We start from the raw sequence: 24892 nt of genomic DNA on the forward strand, positions 1-24892 counted from the left end.
TGCTCTTTTCTTGTGCCAGTTAATCTTTTCAAAACCATCCCTCTTACTGGTTACGTAAAACACTGCTGCATAACTGTACCTTAATTTATGTAACCTTTTCCTTAATGCTAGACAGTTAGGGCATTTCAAAGTTTTCAGTGTTATAAATTACTCCCTGATAAGCATTTCTGTACATACATCTTCCTACACAGCTTGGATTATTTCCTTAAGATTCCTAACAGGGAATTGCATCAAGGGCTTACAACATAGTGCCAACAATTTTCCAGGAAAATTGAAGCAATGCTTCCACCAGCAATGTAGGGGAGAGTTCATTGCACCCCATACCTGACAACATTGAATAGTATCTCTTTTTCCTCCCGTAAATCTTTGCTAATTGGGTGAAAAATAGGACCTTATCTTTTCACTTTGAACTTCTTAGCTTCCTAGTGAGGTAAAGCATTTTTATGGAAGCTCAGGTCTGTTCCAAATTACCATTAGAAGTTTTCATTCTGTCTCAGCCTTGTTCCATTACCAGGAGGAACAGTTACTGGAATCAACCTCCATTTCTTCCCTCAAAAAAATCTCTTTGGATTTATCAAGACGTATTTGGATGCACGTTTTTATACCCCTCTTGACAAAAATGCGTGATTACACACCTGGGTCTTTTAAGCACAGAACTAAGCCACATCTGTTTAGATCTGATTTTAATCGACTAACCCTTACCCCTAATAGAATAGCATCCCTCTGAATAGGCAGAATTAGAAAAATAAGACCCTCACAGTAGCTAGTGAAAGAAATGTCACCTCAGGGTCTGGACATTGCTATGACAACCCAGACTCCATCTATCACCACTGCCATCAGCACGTGTTGCAGAGGAAACCCCTTTGCAATGTTTAATCTGAGAATTTTAATATTAAATGTATATTTGGCATTGAAAGCTCACACCTTATTTGCTGTTGTCAGGCTTAGTTGATAGACAGCTAGGTCAGTCTCTTTTTACAGTCCATTTCTGAGATGAAACTATAAATTTTGAAGCTAGGCTTCATCATTGCAGAGAGAAAAGCTTTTGCAGCCTATTGTTGAAATATAACATTTTATAGGATTTATGAGGTCCAGATTCAGGAAGATCATTTGCCAAGCACTTAAGGCTGGTTTTGCTGCCCTTTGCTTTTCTCTCCCCCCCCCGCCCCCACCACAAACAGATATGGGGGGGGGAATCCATTAGAAAAGAAAAATTATGAAGAAGAACTTACTTGATTCAATACAAATGTCAGCCTAAGAAAGAAAAGGTCCTGAGCCTTTACCGTGAGGAGCCTCGTCCATACAGGGCTGCTCCTTGGTGATAGGAATGCTGCTTGCTTCTGCAAATGAAGTGACATCATATTTGTTTTGATATTAAATGAATGCCTCTGATTCTGAGCAGCCTTTTGAATTTATGCACAGAATACAAATCCTCTCCAACATGCTCCCAGGACTCTTTTTGAAATTCCATGATAGGACGAGCTCTGTGATTTGGTCATATTCCATTTAGCTTGTTTTATTGCTGTTAATTTTACACCCGAAAATAGGTTCTCTGAAACTTGAGATCACAGTAGCTGTCAGGTGGTCGAAAATGAAGAAAACCACCAGACAGTGTCAGATTTATTAAGCGCTGTAGAAGTACAAAATTAATTCAGCTCTTTGTCTTTGAAAGGTTCAGTGTCCACAAGCTGGATTTATCCTAATGGACAAGCAATGGAAGAAACAATAGTCGATTAGCTATCTCCTTAGCCAGACCACACTTGTTGGAACGTGTATAGGGTGAGCCATCGGTGCACCTAGGCAGACCTCCAATTTGTTCATTTTGACTGCAAATGACTTAATTTAACATTTTTCTAACAAATGCATTAGGTAGAATGGTGACGTTTCCTTTTTAGTTTTTTTTTTTCTTAAAAGAATCACTAGCGGAAAACCATGTTAAGTAGGCTTTTCACTCCATTTGTTTTCAATCACGGTCCTTAATGCGTGCATTTCTGAGTCGCCTGTGACTTTTCCAAGCACCAAACCCCAGCAGGATGAATGTGGAATGGAGAGTTCTTATGCTAGGTCTATTGGCCCTTTTTGAAAATGTTTTATATGCATCGCATAATGATTCCAGCGCTGGACCATCTACCTGGTCGTCCTTTTTTTTTTTTTTCTCATTTAGCATGACCGAATTTTGTGTTACCGTCTTATTAGAGTTACAGTATGCATCAGACTTTGAAAGTAAAGTTTTGGTTTTAGGTCCCATGTGAACCATTTTTATCTCCCTGTAAAACCAAGGAATCATTTATCAAATTTATTAACTGTGAAGTTCATCTCCTAATCGTGCCATTTGTCTCATGTTATTTTGTGGTTCCAGCATTAACATTTTTTCCCTCGACCATATTAACCTTTTGCCATGTGTGTTCTGGAGGCATCATGAAAACATCTGTTGCTTGTCCCGGGGCCACCATGTTTCCCCATTTCTGTTTATTCGTGGGTGGATTCCAAGTTGGTGCCACGTGAAGATGCACTTCAAACAAAATTCAGTAACTATATGTCTGGCCTTTGTTGGTCAAATTGCAGGGTGTCAAGCCTCAACATGAAGTCCTGTGGGAGGACTTAGCTCTGAACTCCGCAAATGTTCCCTTTTGTGCTTTCACTGCATGTGCCCCTTTAAAACAACAAGGAATATGCTTCAGGTTATTACATGATTAGTTATCTAAACTATTTTATGAGCGGATCAGCACACCAGCACGGAGTCTGGCTTATGTATTTTTCCAGCGACTCTGAATATTCTCTTTGGTACAGAGTGGAGGATGTGTATGGAAACGTTACTCCTGAATTTTTTATAGGTTCACTCCCTTTGCCATGCTAGCTGCTGTCTCCCACAAAATTTGAGTCATACCTCAACTGTATGAATCCTCTTTTAATGTTCAGCTGCCCTGAAGTGTGTAGTTGTGGAATATGTCTAAATAGCTCAAGTGGAAAAATTGGAGGCATTGGTTTTAACAAAAGCAATAAAATGGCTACAGCTGAAAAGCATTCCAGAGGTAAACAGACATCTTCCTTGTTGTCAGACTCTTGCTCAGTAAAAAACACTTTAAAAGCACATGATGTTGGCCTCTCTTTCTTGCTCCTGTGCCTAGGGAGGTCAGAAGGAAGGAATTCAATTGTTATGGTCCCTAAGATTTCACTATAGAGCCCTCCAGTGTGGGAACCAATATCCATCTGCCTGAATTACCGTTGTTGAACTATGAATGTGTTTGCAAGGAGGTGAGTGTCCGTAAAACAGATGGAAAGGGAGAGGCTTTCTGGTTTCTCTGAGGGAGGTTTCCTAATTTTGTTGTTGAACCCTGGTGCAAAGGCCAGCACTCTGTATCCAGTAGACACTCAATAATTCCTTTTGGCCACCAGTAACCCGTCTTCAGTACCATAAACATCCCAACTCAGGGCTAGACTCAGAGGGGTGTTGTTTGGAAAGCCCCAATCCACCTCACCCGATCACCTACCAGGTCTCCCAAGGCCCTTAGGTTCTGCCATTTTCCCTACTGGCATTGAAACTTGTCCACAGAGCATTAACTCACTTACAGAGATAGACATCCATACCACCCATGTTTTAAGGGAGATCAAAGCCTTGAGTTGAACTAAGATCGAAGTTCTAGCATCAGCCTGAAGGCATTGGGTAAGTGCTAAGGGCTTCCCAGTTACCCTGAGAAAACCTACCTCCGTGTCCTTCTTCCTGAGGCCCTAAATCCGTATGCTAGATCCAGGTGAGTTTCTCCTGAAAATATGAATTGGCGGACTTCAAAATGGGGGTTGTTGGATTCTAAATTAACCTGGAGCATCAGGTTGAGAGCTAAGTTTTCTGCTGGACTGACTTCCTGGACAGTGACCGTATCCCATTCATAACATCATAGTCCATTCTCTTTTCACCAGAGCTGGACTTGACTTAACAACAAGAAGAATGCTTTTGATTTTACTGGATATAGAATGTAATATTTCCACTTGGCAGTTCTCCCTTTAGCCCTGCTCAAGATTTCAGCTACTTTGGCAGAGTACTAGCAAGTGATATGCTTATTAGAAAACTTTATTAATCAGAGTAGAGTGCCACTTGGCAATTAGGTTTTAATGAGAATGAGGAACTGAATTTAATTCAAAGTTAAAGGTCAGCAAATGGTGCTAGCCTACCTTTCTAAAAGTGTCTGAGCTTGGACATTCTCTGCTTTTGGACAGTTTCACCTGGAAATGTGCTTGCCATATTTAGTATGAAATACCATGGAAAAGGTTTCCAATAACCCTGTTTCGGCACAGATATATTCCATGATCATTAATAAGCCAAGTGCATTGCCGCTTGGCTAGGCAGTTCTTATGGGAGTGGATGGTACCAAGATGTTACAGCAATTGCTGGCTGAAAGCAGGAAGCCATGAAAATATGATGCAATGGACAGAACTTCAAAAACTTGTCATTTCTTTAAATAGTGAGCTATCTGTGCAATGCCTAGAAATGGCAGAGTAGCTTGCACAAAACCATGAGGGATGGATTTGTATTCAGCTTATGAGCCTGGGAGGAGGCTCCAGGCAGCTGCTGAGGTGCTGCTGAGTGGTCGCAGCCCTGCAACCTCTCCTGGACATGCTCCCCGCCCCCAGGCCTATGCCCTCCCCCACCCTGAAATGGCACCATGGTTTCTCCCTTTTCTTTACCACTTCTCCTGGCTCGCTTTGTCAAATCACTTTCTTGTTTTCAACTCCCACAAAAAAATTTGTTTGTTGACTACATTCCAGGTGAGGGCAATGTACCAAGTTCTACAGAAGGCACAAGAAGGATCATTGCGTAGCCATGAGTGATTGGGGATTAAACAAAAGATTTAAACTAAATAAAACATATGAATGATCATAATGCAATGAAGAGGAAGGTAAGGGCCATCATAAAGGTACCAAGTACCGTGGGGACTCCAAGGCAGGAAAGACTGTCTTCTGCCAGGAAAGGTCCATGGAAGAGCTTATGCTTGGGACCAAATGCTTCTGAATTCATCTGTTTCTCTCCACCTCCATGACCACCACCTAGGCCAGTCTCTCATCATTCCTCACTTGTATTTCTGCAACCACCTCTCTTCTGTCTCCTATGGAAAAGCCAGAGTTGTCTGCTAAATATTTAAATTAGATATGTTCCTTCCTGGTTCAAAATCTTCTAATATCATCTCATTTCATCCGAAGTCAAATCCAAAGATCTGACCAGGTCCTGCAAAGCATGTATGATTTCAGCCTTGCCAATCTCTTTGACCTTGTCACTTACAACTCTATCTCTTGAGAATTTAGCTCCAGCCATACGTACTTTCTTTCTGTTCCTTTAGCTCATCAAAGTCATTCCCTCCTTTAGGACTTGGGCTTTAGCTATATCTTCACTGAGATGCTTCTGGATGGTTTCTACTTATAATTCATACCTTTGCTTCTTGACAACTCAATCTAAAGTAGCCACCCAGTGGCTATCTTGTCACCATATTGTATCTTAAGAATCTGGGTGGCACTTACCACTGCTTGATATCTTTTCCCATTGGTTTGTGTATTGTCCCCCCTACTAGAATATAAGGCCCTGAGGTTATGTATCTTGTGCTCTTCCCCTCCATATTCCTAGGGTCTAGAAGCATCATTAGTGAATAGGAGGTGCTCAGTGTTTGCTGAGTGAATGTAAGAATCTTGAAGGATTTCCCAGGTAGAGATTCATTCCTGTAGTTGCTCTGCCAAGCACCAACATGGGAGAAACACCTGTGAACAGGTCATTCAAAGCCCCCACTCTCACACCTTATATTCTTCTAGAGGTAGGCAGACAGAGATAAAGGAACAAAGAAATAGCGAAGATCCGTTCAGAGAGTGATCAGTGCTACAAGGAAACAGACAAGCTGACTGGGTAGGGAGTGACTTGAAGTGTCTTCAGACTAGGTGGCCAGAGAAGCCGCCCCTGGCAAGGGAGACCGTGCCCTGAAACACTTGGAGGCAGAAGAGCTGTGACCAGGCTTGGGCTGTCCAAGGGATAGGGGAAATAAGAAGGAAGTTGCTGAGCACAGTAGGGGATGGGTCAATGATGGATGAAGCTCAGAGGGACACAGGGTCCAGTTCAGTGAAGAGCGACCACGTGGACCTTGGGGAGGGGCTTGAGACTGAATCCACACATAATGACAAGACAGTGGATGTTTTTAGAGTAAAGACTGCTATCATCTTAATTATATTGTTTAAGAAGGAGGAGACATAATTACAGGTGGAAAAGGTAGTATGGACAAAGGCATGGAGGAAGGGGTGTGGGTAAAGATGAGGGTGAGTTTCGGGAAGAATAAAAGTTTCCCTAAAGACCAGACTGCAAGTGGGGTCGGAGGGGAAGAAGGCTGGCTTGGAGATGTAGGCAATGGGAAGAGAGCAGAGAGGTTCTTAAAGCAAGAGAATGACGCAAGCAGGACTGTGCCTTAGGGGGGCTAACCTGGCCCCTGATTAGAACAGAGTCCCAGCCGAGAAAGTAGTTGCCAAGCTGTTATCATGGTCCAAACAACGAGTTTATGAAATGGACTTATAAGAAGGAATGCTTGGCGGGGGGGGGTGGGGGGGGGGGGGCTGCATATTAGTAGAGGCAACTGAGTACAACCGATCGGACGTAGAATACATGAGAAAAAAGAACCTAACAATAATATAAAAAATATTGATACCAATGGTAGCTTGCTAATTGAGTCCTCTCAAGTGCCAGGCATCATTCTGACTACTTGAAATGTAATCTCTCTAAGGTCTTACTATCGTTATCCCCATTTCACAGATAGAGAAGTTATATAACTTCCCCAAGGTAGCCTGTCCTCTGAATGCTAACACTGTTTCAAGCCTTGATGAGCATGAAGAAGGAACTAAAAAGCCAGGAAGATAGGAGGGAAAGTGGGAGAGGTAAAGAGATTGTTTCTGGGGCATTGGAGTGTTAAGATGTTGGTACATTTCAGGTGCAAATGTGGAGCAAGGACTGAGCATGGTCTTTGGAGTTCCCTTGAAGTTTATCACGGCTAGAGATGCATATCTTATGTAGGAAGGCTGTGTTGAGGACTTGTCCCAAGTGAGGCACTCCAGTGATCATCTGTGGAATTGATGGCTCAGTAAATGAGTGAACATGAGAAGGAATAGAATAATCACAGCCCAAGGAGTCAACAGTATCCCCAAGGGACGAAAATATGGGGTAAGAACGGGGTTGGAGAATCTTAGAGAAGGCTGGTGTTTAGAGGGACATTGAAAGAAACCGATGAGATTGAAGAAGTAAGAAGGAAACAGAGAATTGCAAGAGACTTGCTGCCCAACGTCCTGTCCCGCAGGGAGGCTAGGGTCTTTCGGAGCCTCCAGAGAGCAGTTTCGGCAGCGGTGAAAGTGCACACCAGATTGTCATCAACCCAAAGGAGAGGATGGAGATGACAAAAGGAGACCACAGACCATTCTTTTCAAAAGTCTAGTGAAAAGAGGGAAAGAGAGAGGACAAGAAGGCAACAGCTTGAGGGGGGAGTAGGGGCTCCTGGACAGTAACACTTTGTAAGGGTTTTTATTGCTACTGAGAGAAGAGAGTGAGGAATAGAGTCTTCTGGGCCTCTGCAGGAGTGCGAATGTCTATACCTGTGCTGACACGGGCAATGGGGGCCCGATCTGTATAACAGCAGGATTACATCAAGCCTTAGGCACCACTTAATTCAGAGCCATGCCCTGGCAGAAACTCTCCCAGGGTGGGTACATGGGATCATAGCCAGCTGGATTGATTTGGTGATACCCTCATTTAGATGAGGGTAAAAAGTACTGATGTCATCATGCTGCTGATTTTATAGAGAAGCAAGGATTATTTCCCCACTGACAAGAATTTGTGGCACTCAGCAGCTGTTTAAAAAAAAAGAGGTTCCCTCCACCCCCTCCTTCAGACTTCTCTGGACTTACATCTGTCTTCCCAGCTGTGAGCTGCTGAATTCCAGGGTGCAAAACCAAGGGACGTAAGTGGGAGGGGCATACAAATAATGATTACATGCTGCTTAAATATAAATCTTGGTTTATTGTGTATTCATGGGCACATGCCTTCAAATTCAAGTGTGCGCCTCTCTCTCTCTTTCCATATCTGTCTGTAAACCGTGATGGTATTAAGCATGTTTTAATAAATATTTTGTTTGCTCTATTCCCATTAATATTCATAGGGAATGGAGCACTTTGGGTTTTGTGATTTCTAATAAACATTGATGGTGTTACTAGTTTGTACTAAGCATTCAGTATGCTCCATCAAAATGGCAGCTCTAATTAGGTTCCTTGAATTAGCTAATGGATTTTGAGAAAGATGGCTTAGAAAGCTCTTACAGCTGTCCAAGATATTCCTGCCATGGCAGAAAGACAAAAGGCCCCTGGAAGCTACAGACTTCGGAGCTTTAGAAATGCAGCTGACAGTTAAAAAGATAAATTACATTCATATTTTTCCAGTGAAAGTCCTAATACTGAATTAATGTTATTCCTGTAGTGAGCATCCATTAAGAAGCTCATTTTATTATAAGGATGCATTTTGACCATTAGCTCTTTTCTTTGCCCCCTCCCCCCGCTCCTTTCTCTCCCTCCAATTCCCCAGATATTTTGGATCTAGTATTAAAAAGCTTCTTTGAAGAAGAGGAGATAATTCCCCTTCTTTTTGTAGTTTATAAATTTAGAAGCTCTGTTAGATATACAGGAATATTCAGTTAAAAAAACGTCAAGGTAAGAAATAAAGAAATATAGTGATTCAATTTAAGCCTTCTGGCTTATATTTTATGTAGAACTTGGGAGGGAAAAAAAGCTTCTAGCTAGTGGGCTTGTTTACACTTGGATGAAAGATGATTTTGTTGTTGAGTAGGAACTATCTCAAAGAAAACGTGATACCTCCTTCTTTCATCTTAATGTAGAATGTGCAAAATAATGCAATGCCATTCAACAAGTTCTCCAACTTCCCTTCCATTTCTTCCTTTAACAAATAATGAATTGATGACATCTGAATGACTATACTTAATACATCTGCAAATAGGGAGAAAAAAATTGTTGTTAGTGGAATGAATAGTAATAAAGTTCATGACAAATAGCATAATTCAGGAAAAACATACAGTCACCCACAAGCGTCTTTTAGCTGGATATGTGAATACTCATTAACTCTCTAACTGTGCCCCACATAGCATTTTGCTGTCAGTTTATTCACTTGGAAAACCAATACCTGTTACTTTTTAATCTGAAAAGTTACATTTCTCTAAGAACACAGTAAATCCTTTGGGGGAATGTTTCCTGGGTCATTAACTCTCAACCATCCAAATTCTGTTTTCCCCCATTTGAGTCTTTGTAGCGCTTCTGTTTTTCTAAGTCCTGCCTGCCTTTTGGCCTTTTTTCTGCTCATTAGTACCTTAACCAAATGAGGGGCTGGGCATGGAATTGAATGTGCAAGTTAAGTCGATTAATTGGGGAATTGTTTACAGCTCTGGGAAAACATTCACTGGGAAAGAAACTAAAGTTGTTGGTTTAAATGAGAATTTTCAAAGTCATCTGTAGTGCCTATTTTTCATGTCCTTCCAAACCTATTTCTGCAGATAATTGAGAGCTGACTAAAATACTGTTGCCAATAAAGCTTTTGGAACTAGGGAAGATGTAAGAAGGAATAGGGTCAGTACAACATATAGGTGACAGATCAGACAGCTGCTTTGCCTCAGTATGATATAAATAAAACAGGAAAGCATTGTTATATGAAGTGCCGGGGGAAAAAAAAGATACTCAATTATTCCCCACACGTGACTTTGCCATGATGGATAAAAGGCGTAATTGACATCATGTTTATTGAAAAAACTAGCAACTGCCACACTGTCGAGAGGCTACTGAAAGCTGGGGGAAGGCATGTTTTTTATTCATTTTCACTCTGGGTTATTTATAGAGTTCAATTGTCAGCAGCATAGTGCCTAATTTCCCCTCTTCTTTGATAGTCGACGACTCATTCACTTTTCAGATCAAGAAGACAGCTACAAATTGTTCCATGGCAGATACTCAGGCATTACCATTACCTCCCCTGAATGGAGCAATGGCTATTTATTAATTAAGATTCTGTGACTACTTTCCCTTAAAGTGCCAGTGAAAATAAAAGTCTTTGTCAACCCATAATGGGTTGGTTTCATTGGCTTTGTTTTGTTTTTTTAACTTTTTGCCCTCTGATTTGGCAGCCAGTGCCCTGTTCCTAATGGGAAATTTATCACTATATTAACAATGCGTCATGCTTCATCACCAGCTAATGTTCCTGGTTAAACAAGAGCTCTCTAGTTTTGGAATGTTCGGTTTTCAAATTGGAAGAAAGGTGCAAAGTCCCATTGCCTTGAACAAAAGTGGGCCTCCAGGCACAGTACCCAACAATCGGGGAAATAGAAATAGAAGGTGACTTTTGCCAGTGGTTTGGTCAACCATGTAGCTTCAACTCTATACACACCCAAGAAGTGATCAAATATAAGTGAAAGAAATACCCACCGACGTCAGCTGGTTCCTTTCACAGTGATGAGATGTGTGGTCAGAGAAAGCAAGATTCTCCCAGGGTTATCCTGATAGACAGAATAATTCTGATGATGACGCCTACCCTATTTGAAATCCTCCAGTGATTCCCCATCATTGTCCCTTCTGGAAAGATTGGCAGGTGGAGCTGTTCGAGTCCTACCAGCTCCGTTTCCCAGAATTTCTCCCCGCACCTTCCACACTTCTGCTGTACCTGACCATGTACCCTTTTGTGTTGCCATCCCTTGACACCCGAGCTGCCTTCCACTGGCATACTCAGTCCCCCACTCCTTGCTCCCTTTTTCTCCTTCAGGCCTTTCCTGGCCTCCACAAGCAGAGCTAATCACCTCTCCTCTGAGCTACTGCAGGACTTCATTAGCCTTCATGACACTTCCTCAGAATAATTGCCACATTGCACTGTAATTATTTACTTATATCTCCTTCTCCCCCAACAAGACTATGAAATCCCTGAGGGTCGGGTCTGGGTCTTAATCACCATTACATCACCAGGGCCAGGGACACGGCAATATTTAAGAATAAATAAATATAGGTTGAAATAAATGTACACATCTGAAAACATTCAGAGGATTATTGGAAAACTTTTATAAAAGTAGTTGATCTGAGTTTGGTACCAATTTATTACTTTCTATTCCATTCTGAAAAGAAAATCACCATGCTCCTAAAAAGGATTTGGAAGAATCTGAACATCTTTTAAAAAACAACTGAAACAGTCCATAGGAGATGATAATATACATTGTCTCTATCCCATAAATCCCTCATGTCAGGAGGTCAACATGAGGTTAGAGGGTCACGAGAGCTCACTTTACACGCAGGTAAATGAGAGCTGTGGGATATTCTTGGATCTGACACCCTCTGGGACCTAAGTATATGTTAACTTTTCATGTGGCTCTTTGAAACTGAGAAGCTATTTGGATTGGATAATTATTATAACCCTATTTAAAATTGTGGAAGAGCTCAGCATTCATGCATATAGGTGTAAAAGGAACGAAAGGAATTAAGGTAGTATCAAAACATGTTCTCAATAAGTTCCTGGAGTTAATTGCTTTTATGCTAATCGTATCAGAATACTGCATACCAAATTCTATGTTTATGAGCTCGTATGATTTAGCACCATATATGTGATAATTAGGATCTGCCCCACAGTCACATCCGTATGTGACCCATGCGTTCATGGTGGCTGTTTGGACAACTTATTCTATATGCCTTGACTGGATATGAAGGAAGGACTAGCTTACATATCGCATGCATTTAGAAGGTTTTGTCTCCTGACATTTAGTATGAGCTCCTAATCATAATTTTTAACTGCTTTCAATTGAAAAACTTGGGTTTTTTAAAAATATTTTTTTCTCTTTGGTCACTTTTAATTATTTTCTCAACTCCTTCTCTTGGAAGGTGAAAAAAAAGTCTTGTAATGTAGGTAATTACTGTTTTAATCTACTGACATTTGGTTACCACAGCATACAATAGCCTTTCCTGACTGATATTATCCTCTAAGAAAAACCCACAAAAACAAAAACAAAACAACTACCATCCATGCACTAAATCATTTAGAATCTCTAAAATTCTGTAGTCAATTAGGCTTTATTTCCTTATTGTCTGAAAGGAAAGGTCGAGATGTCCAGCTGTCGGGAATCAGTGGCCTTTGATGGCATTCCACGATCCCCTGGGAGAAGACAGACCTTCTATGTTTTTTCCTCTGAGGAGGAATGAATTTCACAGGGGCCTATGGAAGTCCCAAGGTTTTATGGCCTGCAGCCCACAAAGGCTGATTTTTCCCAGAATTGACCCTGAAAGTTTAATCCACATCTAAATGTCAGATATGTATTCCTAAAACTCAGGCTGTGTTTGATTTAAACCTAGAATGTAATAATTTTATCTTGCAAGTCCTGCAATTATTGGTGAGAATTTCTTTGGGAAGGGGTGTGTGTGTGTGTGCATGTGCACGCACATGTAACATCATTAATTTGCTCAAGTACTGTATAAGCAACAAAAGTTTATTTCTATTTAAGTCATTTTCATCCAACTCAAGAATGTGAATAAGAGTCAAAATAATACAAGTTTTATAGGTTTCTTCCATTTACCTTTTTATCAATGTTTTGCTAATTTTTTTTGGGGACCATAAAGCTGTTCAAGAAAACTTGTAATGTTTAATGTGGAATCATGTCTCAAGATTAGTTTCTAGAGCCATTAAAGGAGATGAAAGTTGTATATAGTCTGGATTAACCTTGAAAAACACTTTTGGAGAGTGCTCTATTGGACCCTACCTGTAATCTTTCACTGTACCCATCCAACACAGTTTCTTTTAGCACTGCATCAGATAGCTATTCCTTTGGTTGAACACCAGCTGAAGTGTTTGGTTCACATATAAGGGGCCATGTTGTATAAGTCATGCATATCTTAAAATACTGGAATCCTCTTCAGCACAATGTGAAGCAGACAATGAGAGACACTTGGGAACTGACACCAACTGAGAGAAACCAACTCAGTTCATGTTCCCCACCACGTGTTCATTATATGGAAGGGCCAATGGAAACACTACCACTATGTAAACTGCTGTTTGCCCCAGGCCCTCATTTTTGTCTAAGCTTAAAGATTTGGTGCATCAGTTAAATACAGTTAAATGGTGCAATGTCCCTAGACCTCAGCCATGTAAGAACAGCTGTAACTACTTGAATTATAGTACAGAGCATGGTTTATTTATCATCTTTAACAGAAGACATAATGGATTCACAGTTCCAAACTGGTCCAGATGTATTTTTCTTCACATCTCTGCATGCTTGTTTCATAAAGATGTACAGTAGAAATGAAGGGCTACTTTTTCAGCCCTCTGGCGTGAACTTTTCAATCACATTTTAAAATCTTTCTTAAGAAACAAAAATTGCCATATGAAACACTTGATAAATTCCTTCTGTGACCCCCACATACTTTGTGTTGTTAATAAATTCGGCAAAATATTTCAAGGCTTTGTGTATCACATGCTTATACATAACTCTGAGTGTGTCCAGTGTTTGTGTAAACCACTTAAGGCTCAAAAACACTGCACTGCATTGGAAATATATTAGAATGCTATTCAAAATATGAATAACTCAAATGGGTATTTTGTGACTAACGGCAAAACTGGCTTCTGAAATTTGAACACAGCCGGAAGGTCATTGCACAGTATCAGAATAACGCAATTATGTGTTACGGGCTTCTGATGACAAGTTGAAGCTGTGAATAATAACTTGTGTGTTGTTGAATTGCGGATAACAGTGTCACTCCAAAGAAATTTCCACTTTTGCTAGAAATGGAGATAGAGAAGCAGAATGTTCTGATTAGAGAGGGGCCTCGCATTGTCTCAAGTGATAAAGAGCAAAGGTAGAGCAATGCCTTTTATCAGAGAAGGAGATGACATTGATCTGGTGAGATTCTCAGTCACAACAATCAATCACAGGGGAGAAAGTTGTCCTTCATGCATCAGTGATATTACTTGCAACAGTAAGTGGTAGCTGTGGTTCGTGGTGTGAGCGGAAATGCTTACCATTATGCGATCAAAAGTGCCAAGGGGAGGGGGCCTTTATTTCCACTAAGGTTTGATTCATTGGGGTCAAGGTCCAGTCCAGGGTTAAGATTTCCAGGACAAATCTTCAAACTATAGGAGTCGGAAGGTCAGTTCCACCAAGCAAGGGATGGAAATACCAAGAGGAGGATCTTAAAGGGAACAGATGCTAAAAGCAGAAAACATGTTGAGAAAGACAAAAGGTCAGACTCAGGTTGCCATGGCAAAATCAGGAGCCCAGGTAGGCCAAGTCACATTGTCAGATTGTGGCATCTGGGTCAAAATGCCACAGGCAGCATCGGGATGGCTGGGGCAAGGACCACATTCAGGATTACAGGCTGAGCTAATACATCATTGCCTGTGGTTTTGTCATTGTCTTTATGACCTTACTTGCGTATCAACCTCTCTGGACCAGTGTTTCAGCCTCTCCACAGGATCCAGACAAAAGGAGTAATTTTTTTTTGAGCTCTTAGAAATGTATACAGATACATACTTTTCAAAGTTATGTATTAGCATAAGCACGTTCTTTTTTCCAAATTCTGCCACCAGTTTGCTATGTGACATTAAATATTCTCTTAAGATGTCTGAGCATTGATTCTTTACCTATTAAGTAGTATGTCAGAGATAATTAACAAAAGTAGGCCTCAAAATAGAGGAGATTCTGGATGTGAAAGTTGTATTTTGTCTATTAACATTATTTACCCTTTCTCTAAACTCGTTACTCTTAACATAGGAATTTTTAAGCAGTTGTGGTAAGCAAAGGGTTCTTAGAGTCATTGTTTGATCAACAAGATAACTTAAATCTGATAGAAATTAAATGTCTGTATGAGAAAAGGCATACTCTTGTTATTTGGGGAAATTTTCTTGCAAAAATAATTGCAAATGGGGGAAACCATCATACATAGTGATGGTGAATTTGGGAAGGTATCCTCTACAAGAAATTGGGAGCATGGGAAAGATAGGGGAATTTACCTAATCATAATTTTCACTGGATATTTACACTGGATAATTTTCAGAACTACTCAGGACTAAAATACCACTTGAATTCTATGGAATTAAGCCCCATTAAAAGCCACTGTTTGTTATTAAATCTCCTTTAGTATATATGGGCATACTATATAAGTGTATGTTCATTGTAGAATATTAAATCTGTAGAGTATTAGTATAAGTGCTGTTGGGCTCTAGTTTCCACAAATCTTCAAAATGCTTTTGAATTAATGATCCTGAGGGCATTTATAAGAATCTCCCAAATGTTTCATTTGACAGAAATCTTTATCACCAAGAAAAAATAAGTAACAGTTGTGTCCATGACTATCTGAATTCAAGGGAATATTATTTTCTAGAACCTAGTTTGGGATTTAAAGTAAAATGATATTGCATATAGACAGTCAGGTTTTATTATATTTATATCATCAAGAGTGTGAATGCCACAGAATCTCAGGTACTTTGGGGACTTTGTTCATACTTTGAAAAAAATATACATATGCCCTGTTTTCTAAGGCAAAACTATGGTACTACTAAATTTGAAGTTGAAAACTGTGATGATTTTTTGGTCCTTAAATGCAAAAGACAAAATGAGCAACTTTCCCATTGCCGGGGGGGGGGCGCGCGGCGTGGGGAATGGGAAAAGAATAGCATCTTGGCATTCTTAAAAGGGTATAAAGGTGTTTCCCTTTGCACCATATCTTTTGGGAAACTAATCCTTTTTAAGAAAACTTTTAAAATTCCACCTTATTGCAAGTATAGAAAGATTAACACCATATCTACATAATTAAATTTTTTTATGGTAAGCATCAAAATAACATTTTTACAGTAACTTCATACACAATTAAAGGTTCTATCAAACTCCAAACTCAAAAACACTCCCGAGTCTACTGATTATTGTTCACATGCATTCATCTAATTTAAATCATTTTATGCAGTGAGTCTGTAAGGATTATCACATCAAGGTAGGAACATTCCTGTTAAGGTTCCATTCTATGAAGACTGTTTTCTTAACCACATCACCAGTCTGGACCCCACAATGGTGCTTACAAATAAGGGCTGTACTCACTGTGGTCAAACACGTCTTCTTTAAAATGGAGAACCATATGTCTTGAGGCTATCTGAAAATGACACAGCTTTTTGGAATTAGTTATATACAATTTACTCATAGGGTGCATGTATTTACATGTGTGCCTGCTTAAGCATACACACACAGTCACTGCAGATTAATTCGCAAGTCCAGCGATGGTTCATTGCCAGTGATCAACTCCCTCTCATGCAGTCAGTGGTGAATTTTGCCAGGAGCAGCCCTGGATGCCTCTCAGTCCTGGTCTTGCTCCAGAGTTTCACTTTCATGTGGGATGTCTGTCTTATGTTGATTCTCTTTTGCACCCCACTCATTTTTATACCACTTTCCCACATAAGCCTGTTAGAGATGTAATATTAATTACCCAGAAATCTCAGTCTGCAATTGTTCCAACATCATTCTTTAACGAATACAGACTTCATTGCTTGTATTTCTATTACTTTAGCTACTTCGATTTCTATTTTTGTTGCAAAGTTCTGTGCAAATAAAAGAATATCAAAAGGTATGGCTATAAATGTGTTCTGCTAAATTCCCTCTGCCTTGAAATGCCTGTGAACTTCTGCTACAAAATGCCTGCTGCATTTTAATGCCTTTCTTGCAAGGCAACGTGATATGGTAGAAATCACACTGGTCCTGAAGTCACACAACCCCTGGTCCACCATTCACCTGACTGTGCTACTTTACTTCTTTGAGCCTCAGTGCCGGCATCTGCGAAATGTCACTAACTGTGTTATCTTCACAAATTTGATTGAGGATTAAATGAGATGAACTATGTAAAGCATAAATACTAACTTAGGGCATCATGGGAGCTTAATACATGTCAGTTTCTTTTCTCCAGCCTGCAGCAGTAATGGGAGGAGACCATGGCATACACAAACAAACACTCATTTTAAAATGTACTTCAATTGAGGGGCACCTGGGTGGCTCAGTCAGTTAAGCGTTTGCCTTCAGCTCGCTCAGGTCATGATCTTGGGATCCTGGGATCAAGCCCTGCATCAGACTCTCTGCTCAGTGGGGAGTCTGCTTCTCTCTCTCTCTCTCTCCCCCCCTCCCCATCACTCGTTCTCTCTCTCAAATTAATCAAATCTTTAAAAATAAATAAATAAAATGTACTTCAATCGAGGTCACTGTAAACTAGAAGAATATAAAGAATAGGAAGAATAAGGTTAGATTTCAAAGTAGCAGATAATGCCTTACTGCGATGTTTATTGCATATGGAAATGTATTACTATAGGTTTACTGCATATGGGAATATATTACTATGACGAAAAGGTTATGGTTTCTGAACTCCTTTAAACTCTGTCCAGCTCGGAAGTGTAATAAGAAGAGCCCATTTAACTATACATCTACCTTTAAAGGCATAAGGCAGTATCATTTACAAGAAGTCACTACAATATAAATCTGTTTTTTATAATTTTGAATTAATTTTACATAAAATTTCAGCACATTGAAAGAGTAGGAGGGGCGCTGACCATCTACATATGAATACAGGTGGAATAGGAATTTTTGGAAGAATGGCCAACCTTTACTTCATCCACTGAACAAATAATACAGAAAGCCTAATTTTCAATGTAGGAACTTAGGGTTATTGATACTTTGATTTTATATGGTTGCAAGGCTATTTGAGTGACATCATAATCTGATGAAACTTCTGAAGCTTCTAAGGAATCTTTTGGCAGATTGGTAGTGGCTTTCTGAAGTTCTGGGTTGAGAAGGATTCTAAGGCCACGTCTAGGTTCATCAGGAAAGAATGCTATAATCGATTACTTAGGTCTGCTTTGGGCAGGAAGTGGAGGGAGTAACAGCCTGTATCAATATGTTTGTTATATAAGTGCTCCGTAAATAAGAGCTATTATAATTATTGCTGTTGTTATGACAAAGGTGTTTTTATGTTCCTCTTCAAATTTCTTACATCTTCAATACAAAATGGGATCAATTAACTGCTTCGGTCACAATAGCTGTGCTTATCATTTTTATTGACTTCCTGGTAAGTGTGTGAGTATTATCTGCAGAGAAGAGCTGAAAAATGAAATCGGAATTTGCTCATTATTAAACATTTAATATAATTAAGGGGAAAATCTGATATAGTTACTAAGGACAGGATGAGGGCTGGAGAGAAAAAAAAAGAGATAAGAGTGAGATGCAGTCCCGGGTCCTTATGAAAAGTTTGCACCATGTCCCACGTCTTCTTTAAAATATTCACACAAGGGAGAAGATATAGCATGTTTTGCACTTAGATGGTCCATGACTTTCTAGACTTTTTTCCTGTTTTTTTTCTCTGAGGCCAGATTTCTTTTCTGAGTAAATAGTCATGTTCCTTTCAGCCATAGGGGATTTTTCTGAATCCTAAACAGCTGATTTTGTATTCTTGCCATTCTCTCTATTTGAGAACTAAAATCTGATCAAACCCATATTTTTAAATGTATGTATTTGTAGGCATATGGAAGAATAGTTTATAGTCTGAGTATGATTTTTTTTTTTTCACCACAAATGTAGGAAAGTTATGGGGAGTTTTAGAACAGTGCCTTATCGGGTTTTTTTTTTTCCTTTATTACTGATGACTTCATTCCACTTGAATTCTGTGCTTCAGTTTCTTTGGGTAAACTAATAGATTATGTATGCAATGTTTGCACAGTGTTGATTGAACTCATCTGGTGAGCTTGAGCCTGGCTCACACATTCACGTCATCAGCAGAAGCCTGTGCACTACATACAGGCACCATAGGCAGCTCACAGTACTCAAGAGGAAGGGAAGCTGGTCCTCAGACAGCTGGGCTGCCCTGCCTGCCATCCCATGGTTCAGAAAAGCATATCAGACCTTCCTTTATTTTTCTTATTGTTGTCTTTTTCAAATGCTCAAAAACTTCTTTTTTTTTTTTATTTGAGTATAGATGTTACCTTAGTTTCAGGGGTACAACATAGTGATTGAACAACTCTATGTTGTGCCGTGCTCGCCACAAATGTGGCTCCCATCTGTCACCATGCAATGCTATTCCAGTGCCGTCGACTATGTTCCCTATGCTGGGCCTTTCTTCCCCATGACTTCTTCATTCCATAACTGGAAGCCTCGACCTCCCAGTCCCCGTCACCCATTTTGCCCCTCTCTCAACTCCCTCTCCTCTGGCAACCACCGGGATGTTCTTTGTATTTATAGGTCTGATTCTGCTTTTTTGCTTGAAAAACTTTTACTTTAAGAAAAGCCTAGAAAAGAAACAGAACTGTCTTGAGAGTTTTTAAATCATATTGGAGGAAAATAAAGAAATGTGATCCCAGAGGGTTCATCTTTTGTTCATAAAAGGCATTGGCTGCTGAGTGTCTGTAGAATGTGTAGGAAGCCCAGAGCCCTGTGCTAACTTTGTAGCAATGTTGTAAGACATCACCAATTAACTTACAATCTAGTTGGGGAAGAATGCTTTTCCTCCAAAAGATGTTCACTTACCATTTTCTTTTTAGAGTTTACAAGTCTAATTTCAAAAATTTACACCAAAGAGTCGATGACTTCTTTCTGCCGCTTTCAGATATCTCCTTTAATGTGAAGTCTCATTTAAACTAAAACTCCACTGTACTACGGGGGGACCTTTTGGCAAGCACATCTCTTCCCAGGGGGTCCCTTCCTCCCCTTCTCAGCCTTGCCTGTCCCCCTTCGCTGGCCCCTCCCCTCTACCCTTGCCTACCCATCAAACACAAGTGTCCATATGATTAGCCCGTTGCTATGAGTTGAGTGCAAGTACCCAAATTTGCAGGTGATCTACTTCTGTCACTGATTAGAGTAAATTCAAAATATCCCTAAAATCACCAGCACTATTTGCATTCTAACTTGCTCCCTAAATGAGAAAGGGAAGGGAACATGTGTTGCCTGAGATGTGTGTGAGCCAGGACAGAAGAAGTTGAGGATCACTGCTTGCCCACATGGACTTATTTGTGTTGGTTCCCCCAAAGCAAGATGCTTTCTCATTGCTGTCCTTTGTATTGTCCTTCCCTCTACCTGAAATTTCCTCATCTCACTTGTCCAGCTGTTGAGCACCTGTATATCTTTCAAGACTCAGCTAATGTGTCACCTCCTCCATGGAGCTTTCCATAATCTTCTTCCATGACCCTGCTCTCCCTGTCAGTTTAAGCGGTCTTTGTCCCCATGGTCCCTTATTAGACTGCTGTTGTAGCACCTGGATTGTAGCCTTCTATATGCCTTTCGGTCCCCTTCCTCCCAGACCATGTGCTTTTTCCAGACGAGGACTATGAACTGTTTGTCTTCACTTTCCTAGATCTTAACATAAGACACTCAGTTATGTCTCAGATGAACCAAAGAAGTTGAATGGTTATTGAAATGTACCTAGCATTCTCCTCTTATTTCCTGGCCCTGAATTATATCCCATGATGTCTGTTCTGTTGAAACGTTCATGACAAATCCAAGCTAAAAGGGAGCCACTGCCTGACCAGTTTGGGGTTGCATGGATGAGTCACTGGAGAAACTGTAATTCCTGAGAGAAAAAAGTGACTAAAGTAGAGAGAGGAGAATCTTGGACAAGTAACGAAGATGGCACATTCTACTATCACCCTTTTTTTTTTAATTTTTATTTTTACTTCTTGATGTGGCTTTCACCTTCTTCACTTTCCCCATGCCCTGTGGGCCCGAATGCTGACATGTATGCAACCCCCCATGCCAGAAATCCATCAGTGTCACTGACATGAAGAATGGCACATGCCAACTCAGTGCCACGTCCCATCTTCAGGTCAAACAACTGGTCTCAAATTGGCAACTTCTTAATGGAGAAAATGAAATAACTGCATTAAAATTTAACCAAACTCAGTGGAGATGATTGTAAGAAAAAAGGGATGGCTCTTTTAATTGCTCTAAAGGTCAGGACCTAATCTTACCTTTTCACTCAAAAGACATTTATTAATCCCAAGTCAGATGTTTTGGCCCTTAGAGCTAAATGTATTTACATAAAGACCATTTTTTGTTAACTTTTATTACTGATTTTACGGTTTTCCTAGCATATTTGAATTACATTATTGAATCTTCCACATTTAGATGTCAGCTCCTTTAATAAGATCAAAAAGTGACTTTCCAGGATGATGTACACCGTGTGACTGTGTTTGTTTGATTATGTCCTGCAGTGGCCGGCCTGCGAGTGGGAGCACGGACCGCATCCAGAAGTTGCGGAAAGAGTATTATCAGGCCCGGAGGGAAGGATTCACCTTATATGAGGACGATGAGGGAAGAGCGAGGCTAGATTATGACCTTCACTGGGTAAGCTCGGGCCTCATTCTAATCATTGAATTCATCTCGATTGAGATAGTTTCTAGCAGAAGAACATGACTAAGAATGTTCTAGACATACCAAGTTCTATTTAGGTTACTTGAGTTTCATGGATATGAATGTTACCCAAACCACAGCCATCTTGTTCCACAGAAGTTGTTTACATAAATCAAACCACACTAATGCACAGTAGTTTATTTTAATTGCTTTCATATTTACTCTCTGTTGGACTTGTATACCAACGTGTTAGGGTGGAGCAGATGGTCGATATTTTAAAGAGGACACAGAATCTACTGAGCCTTAATCCTTGCCTCCCATCGCTTGGGTTTCAGAATCTGGGCAAGCATTAACAGACCATGCAACACAAGCCATGGGTTTCCTTTGGGAAAGGATAGAAGTAAATTTCAGAATGGTCATCATCAGAGATACCAGTCGTGTGTATATCGCACCGGAATAATTCCCATTTTGCCAATCTTCCCAGTACGCTAAGAGAAGTTTAGTTTGGGATAAGAACAGTTTTTGTATTAGAGGGTTCTCTTTGCCAAATCCTTCAACATTTGCGAGCAGAAAAGAACACTGTGACCTCTGAAGAGAGATTCTGTGGGCTTTTCCAGGATGGCATGATTCATTCTCTTGTCTTTTTCAAGTAGGCATGGCTGTACCAACAAAATACACTTAACTTTTGAGCATCCACAAAAATACCAGAAGAGAGTACTTAGAGTTGCATTAAAGTACATGTCACATACTTAGAGTAGGTGCCTGCCACTGAGTTGGTGTTCAGTAAATCTTGGCTCTCGTTACTCACATTATCGGAGCAGAGCTGTCCGTGGTAATAATGATGTCCTTGCAGTGAGGGCAGCTCTCACTCACCGTCTTTGATGGTTACTGCCTCCTACTATCATTTTTAGTGCTGCTTTGAGAACCACCTAAGGAACTCTCTTATCCCTGGTGGCCACTAAAGACACCAGCTCTTGTGAAGGACAAATCTGTTAAAGGAGAGTTTCCTTCCCTGATTTTCACACTCATATTCATGCTCATGATGTCAGGGTTGGGAGAGTAGAGTCCAGCAACCAAGTGGATGCCTTCTGTTTCTCATTTGGGTGCTGTGGCATGCAGGGGTGGCACCTCGCACTTTTATGCTGGTGTTTGAAAGCCAGCTGCAGTACCCACCACGGGCGTGCAGAGCCCCTGAAACTCCTCGGCTCGGTAGATTCTTCCTGGTAGAATAGAGTTTAATCAGAAATGCGAAGTAAGGATTGGCGGTCTCCAGCCAAATGGCTCTGGCCTCTTCCAGAGATAGGCATTTTGTAACTGCAGATCAGAACAAATAGCTTTTTGTTGGTTTTATTACAGATGTTAGGATTAAACAGAACGGCATTTATAATGATGGGGCAACTGGTTGCTTAGACTCTCAGTAACGGAAGAGAAAGATTTCCACAGAATAACAATTTAGATAACAATTCACTTCGTTTTAAACTTAATTGAGATCAACATATTAACTTTGATGAGAGACTGTATACATAAGGCTCTGCTCCCTCTACCAAACAAACAAGCAATCAAATAAAGGGAAGCTGGTTCCACCATAACCAAAACAGACCACCATGTGCAGGGCATTGAAAAGTCCTCCATCTCAACATCACCATGAACTCCTATGAACAAAATAAGACAAGTAATTTTAGATTAAGCAGTCCTGGTTGTTTTGACTTTATTTTATGTGATCTCCTTACATCAAGGGGAAAGACTGAAAATGCTTAACCTTCATGAGACTGAAAGTTTTCCCTGACCCTCACCAAACCTGAAATAGATAACCCATATACTCAGGTCCTTGCTATCTTAAAGATTCTATCTTTATTCCAAGCAAATGTGGAACCAGACAATCTAGTGAGTAAAGAAGTATCTCTGTTTTAATTTGGGTTTCCCATGCTCAAGTATATTAAGTGTTGCCAAAAGTGACTGATTTTACGTTTCCCAGACGAGTGGGGACTAAGGCTTCCCAAAGGGATGCTTGCAAAATGCACTGTCATAAAAGACTAGTGCTCTTTGTGATTGCCTGAGATACTCCAAACCAGGGATGAGAATCTCAGCATCCTTTCCTCGCCTCTCCACAAGCCAAGGAAAAACACTAGTATTTTTTGCCCAGCACAGGCCTGAGAAATTACACTGTTCTCTTGCTACTTTTGGATAGACCTAGGAAAGCAAGTTTAGAAAGTTAACATTTCATACCTGCCAGTCAGCCAGACCTAACAAGGCAGCTTTTATTGAGACTGTGGTTCCTAATCAGTCTGGTCTTCGGCATCACAGAGGGTGCTTGTTAAAATTGGATCACCAGCCCATGAAAGAGAGGGATGGGGCCCAAGGGAGGGCTTCCAGGTGCTTCTCCATGTGGTTATCAAGGTTTCGGACCCACGATTCTAAAAATAGGACATTGATTCCAATCACTGCAGTAATAAGCAAAGTAGTTCAACTTCTCTAACAAAATCATTACGTGGGTCAGCATCATGAAAAACCACTTTCAGGACTCAGAACTTCCCAGGCCTAGTACTTCAGATGTAGAGGCCTACAAATATTCCCTGGAGTCACTAGACTGGGAAGCTTCCAAACTATCAAGAAGGAAATTAGGAAGATAAGTTACCTAAGAACTACTTTTAAGAGACCAGACAGAATAAAAGTAGGCTCACAGAAGTCTCCAAAGCCAAAATTAGTAAAGCAATCACTGGAAAGATTACTAAGATCTATGAATATTTTTAAAAATATATTGTTGTCAGTGGGACTAATAATTCTTTCTTTGGCCTGCCTCAGACTTTCTGATTTTCCCAGGCTATCCTGTAGGCAGTTCTCTGTCCGGCGGCTTGGAGCTGAAGGCTTTTCCCACTGCTCTCTTGGGTTCTCACTTGCTCCCACAGCACTTGCTTCTCCCTGTCTTTTCTCTATGGCTCTGATCTAATTTTAACATAGGCCAGGTGGGTGTCAATCCAAGAATATAGTATTATCGCTACCTTGGAGGAACTCACAGTCTAGCCAGGAATACAGACATCTGAGGCGAAATGGAAAAAAAAGGACAATAATATATGTGAGAAATTCTGTAGTATAGAGAGGTCTTAGCTTCTCAATGAGCTTAGCAATAGCATTTCATTCCACTGGAGGCAAGGGTGTGTGGCCAGGGCTGCAGGGGACTCTATAGTGATCATTTAGGACTTGCCTCAGTGGACAGATTTGGTTCCTTTTCTCGCAGATTCAGTGGTTTTCTTTTTCCCAAAGGAGCCTCTGATTTATTCACTTCATGTGTGTTAAAATAAATGAACACACACAGATTGCAAGGTTTGTAAATATGGACATGAGACCTTAAGAATCTTTTCAGCCAGCCTGTTCTGTAGCTGTTTTCCCATGGAGGCTCTGAAAAGCTGTAAAGAACAAGTTGAGAGAATTTCAATGGCGAGAAGTGAAACGGCCTGGCGAGCTTTTATAGGTCCAATTAAGTAAGCAAGATATGCTAG

General features: G+C 40.5%; 1 protein-coding gene across 14 annotated transcripts in view; it reads left to right on the plus strand.

Annotated features, from left to right (window-relative positions):
- Positions 1 to 24892, plus strand: part of PARD3B (par-3 family cell polarity regulator beta) — a 1014396-nt gene that overhangs the window by 891242 nt on the left and 98262 nt on the right. For all 14 annotated transcript variants that reach the window (XR_003519077.1, XM_027589187.1, XM_027589179.1 and 11 more), the window contains one exon: positions 21257 to 21389. Coding sequence is in view for 13 of the 14 variants with exons in the window: in XM_027589187.1 (XP_027444988.1) it covers positions 21257 to 21389 (133 nt within the window). In the remaining variant the exon portion in view is untranslated. The remainder of the gene's footprint in view (positions 1 to 21256; positions 21390 to 24892) is intronic.

The sequence above is a fragment of the Zalophus californianus genome, chromosome 3 (genome assembly GCF_009762305.2).
Source record: "Zalophus californianus isolate mZalCal1 chromosome 3, mZalCal1.pri.v2, whole genome shotgun sequence".
NCBI lineage: Eukaryota > Metazoa > Chordata > Mammalia > Carnivora > Otariidae > Zalophus > Zalophus californianus.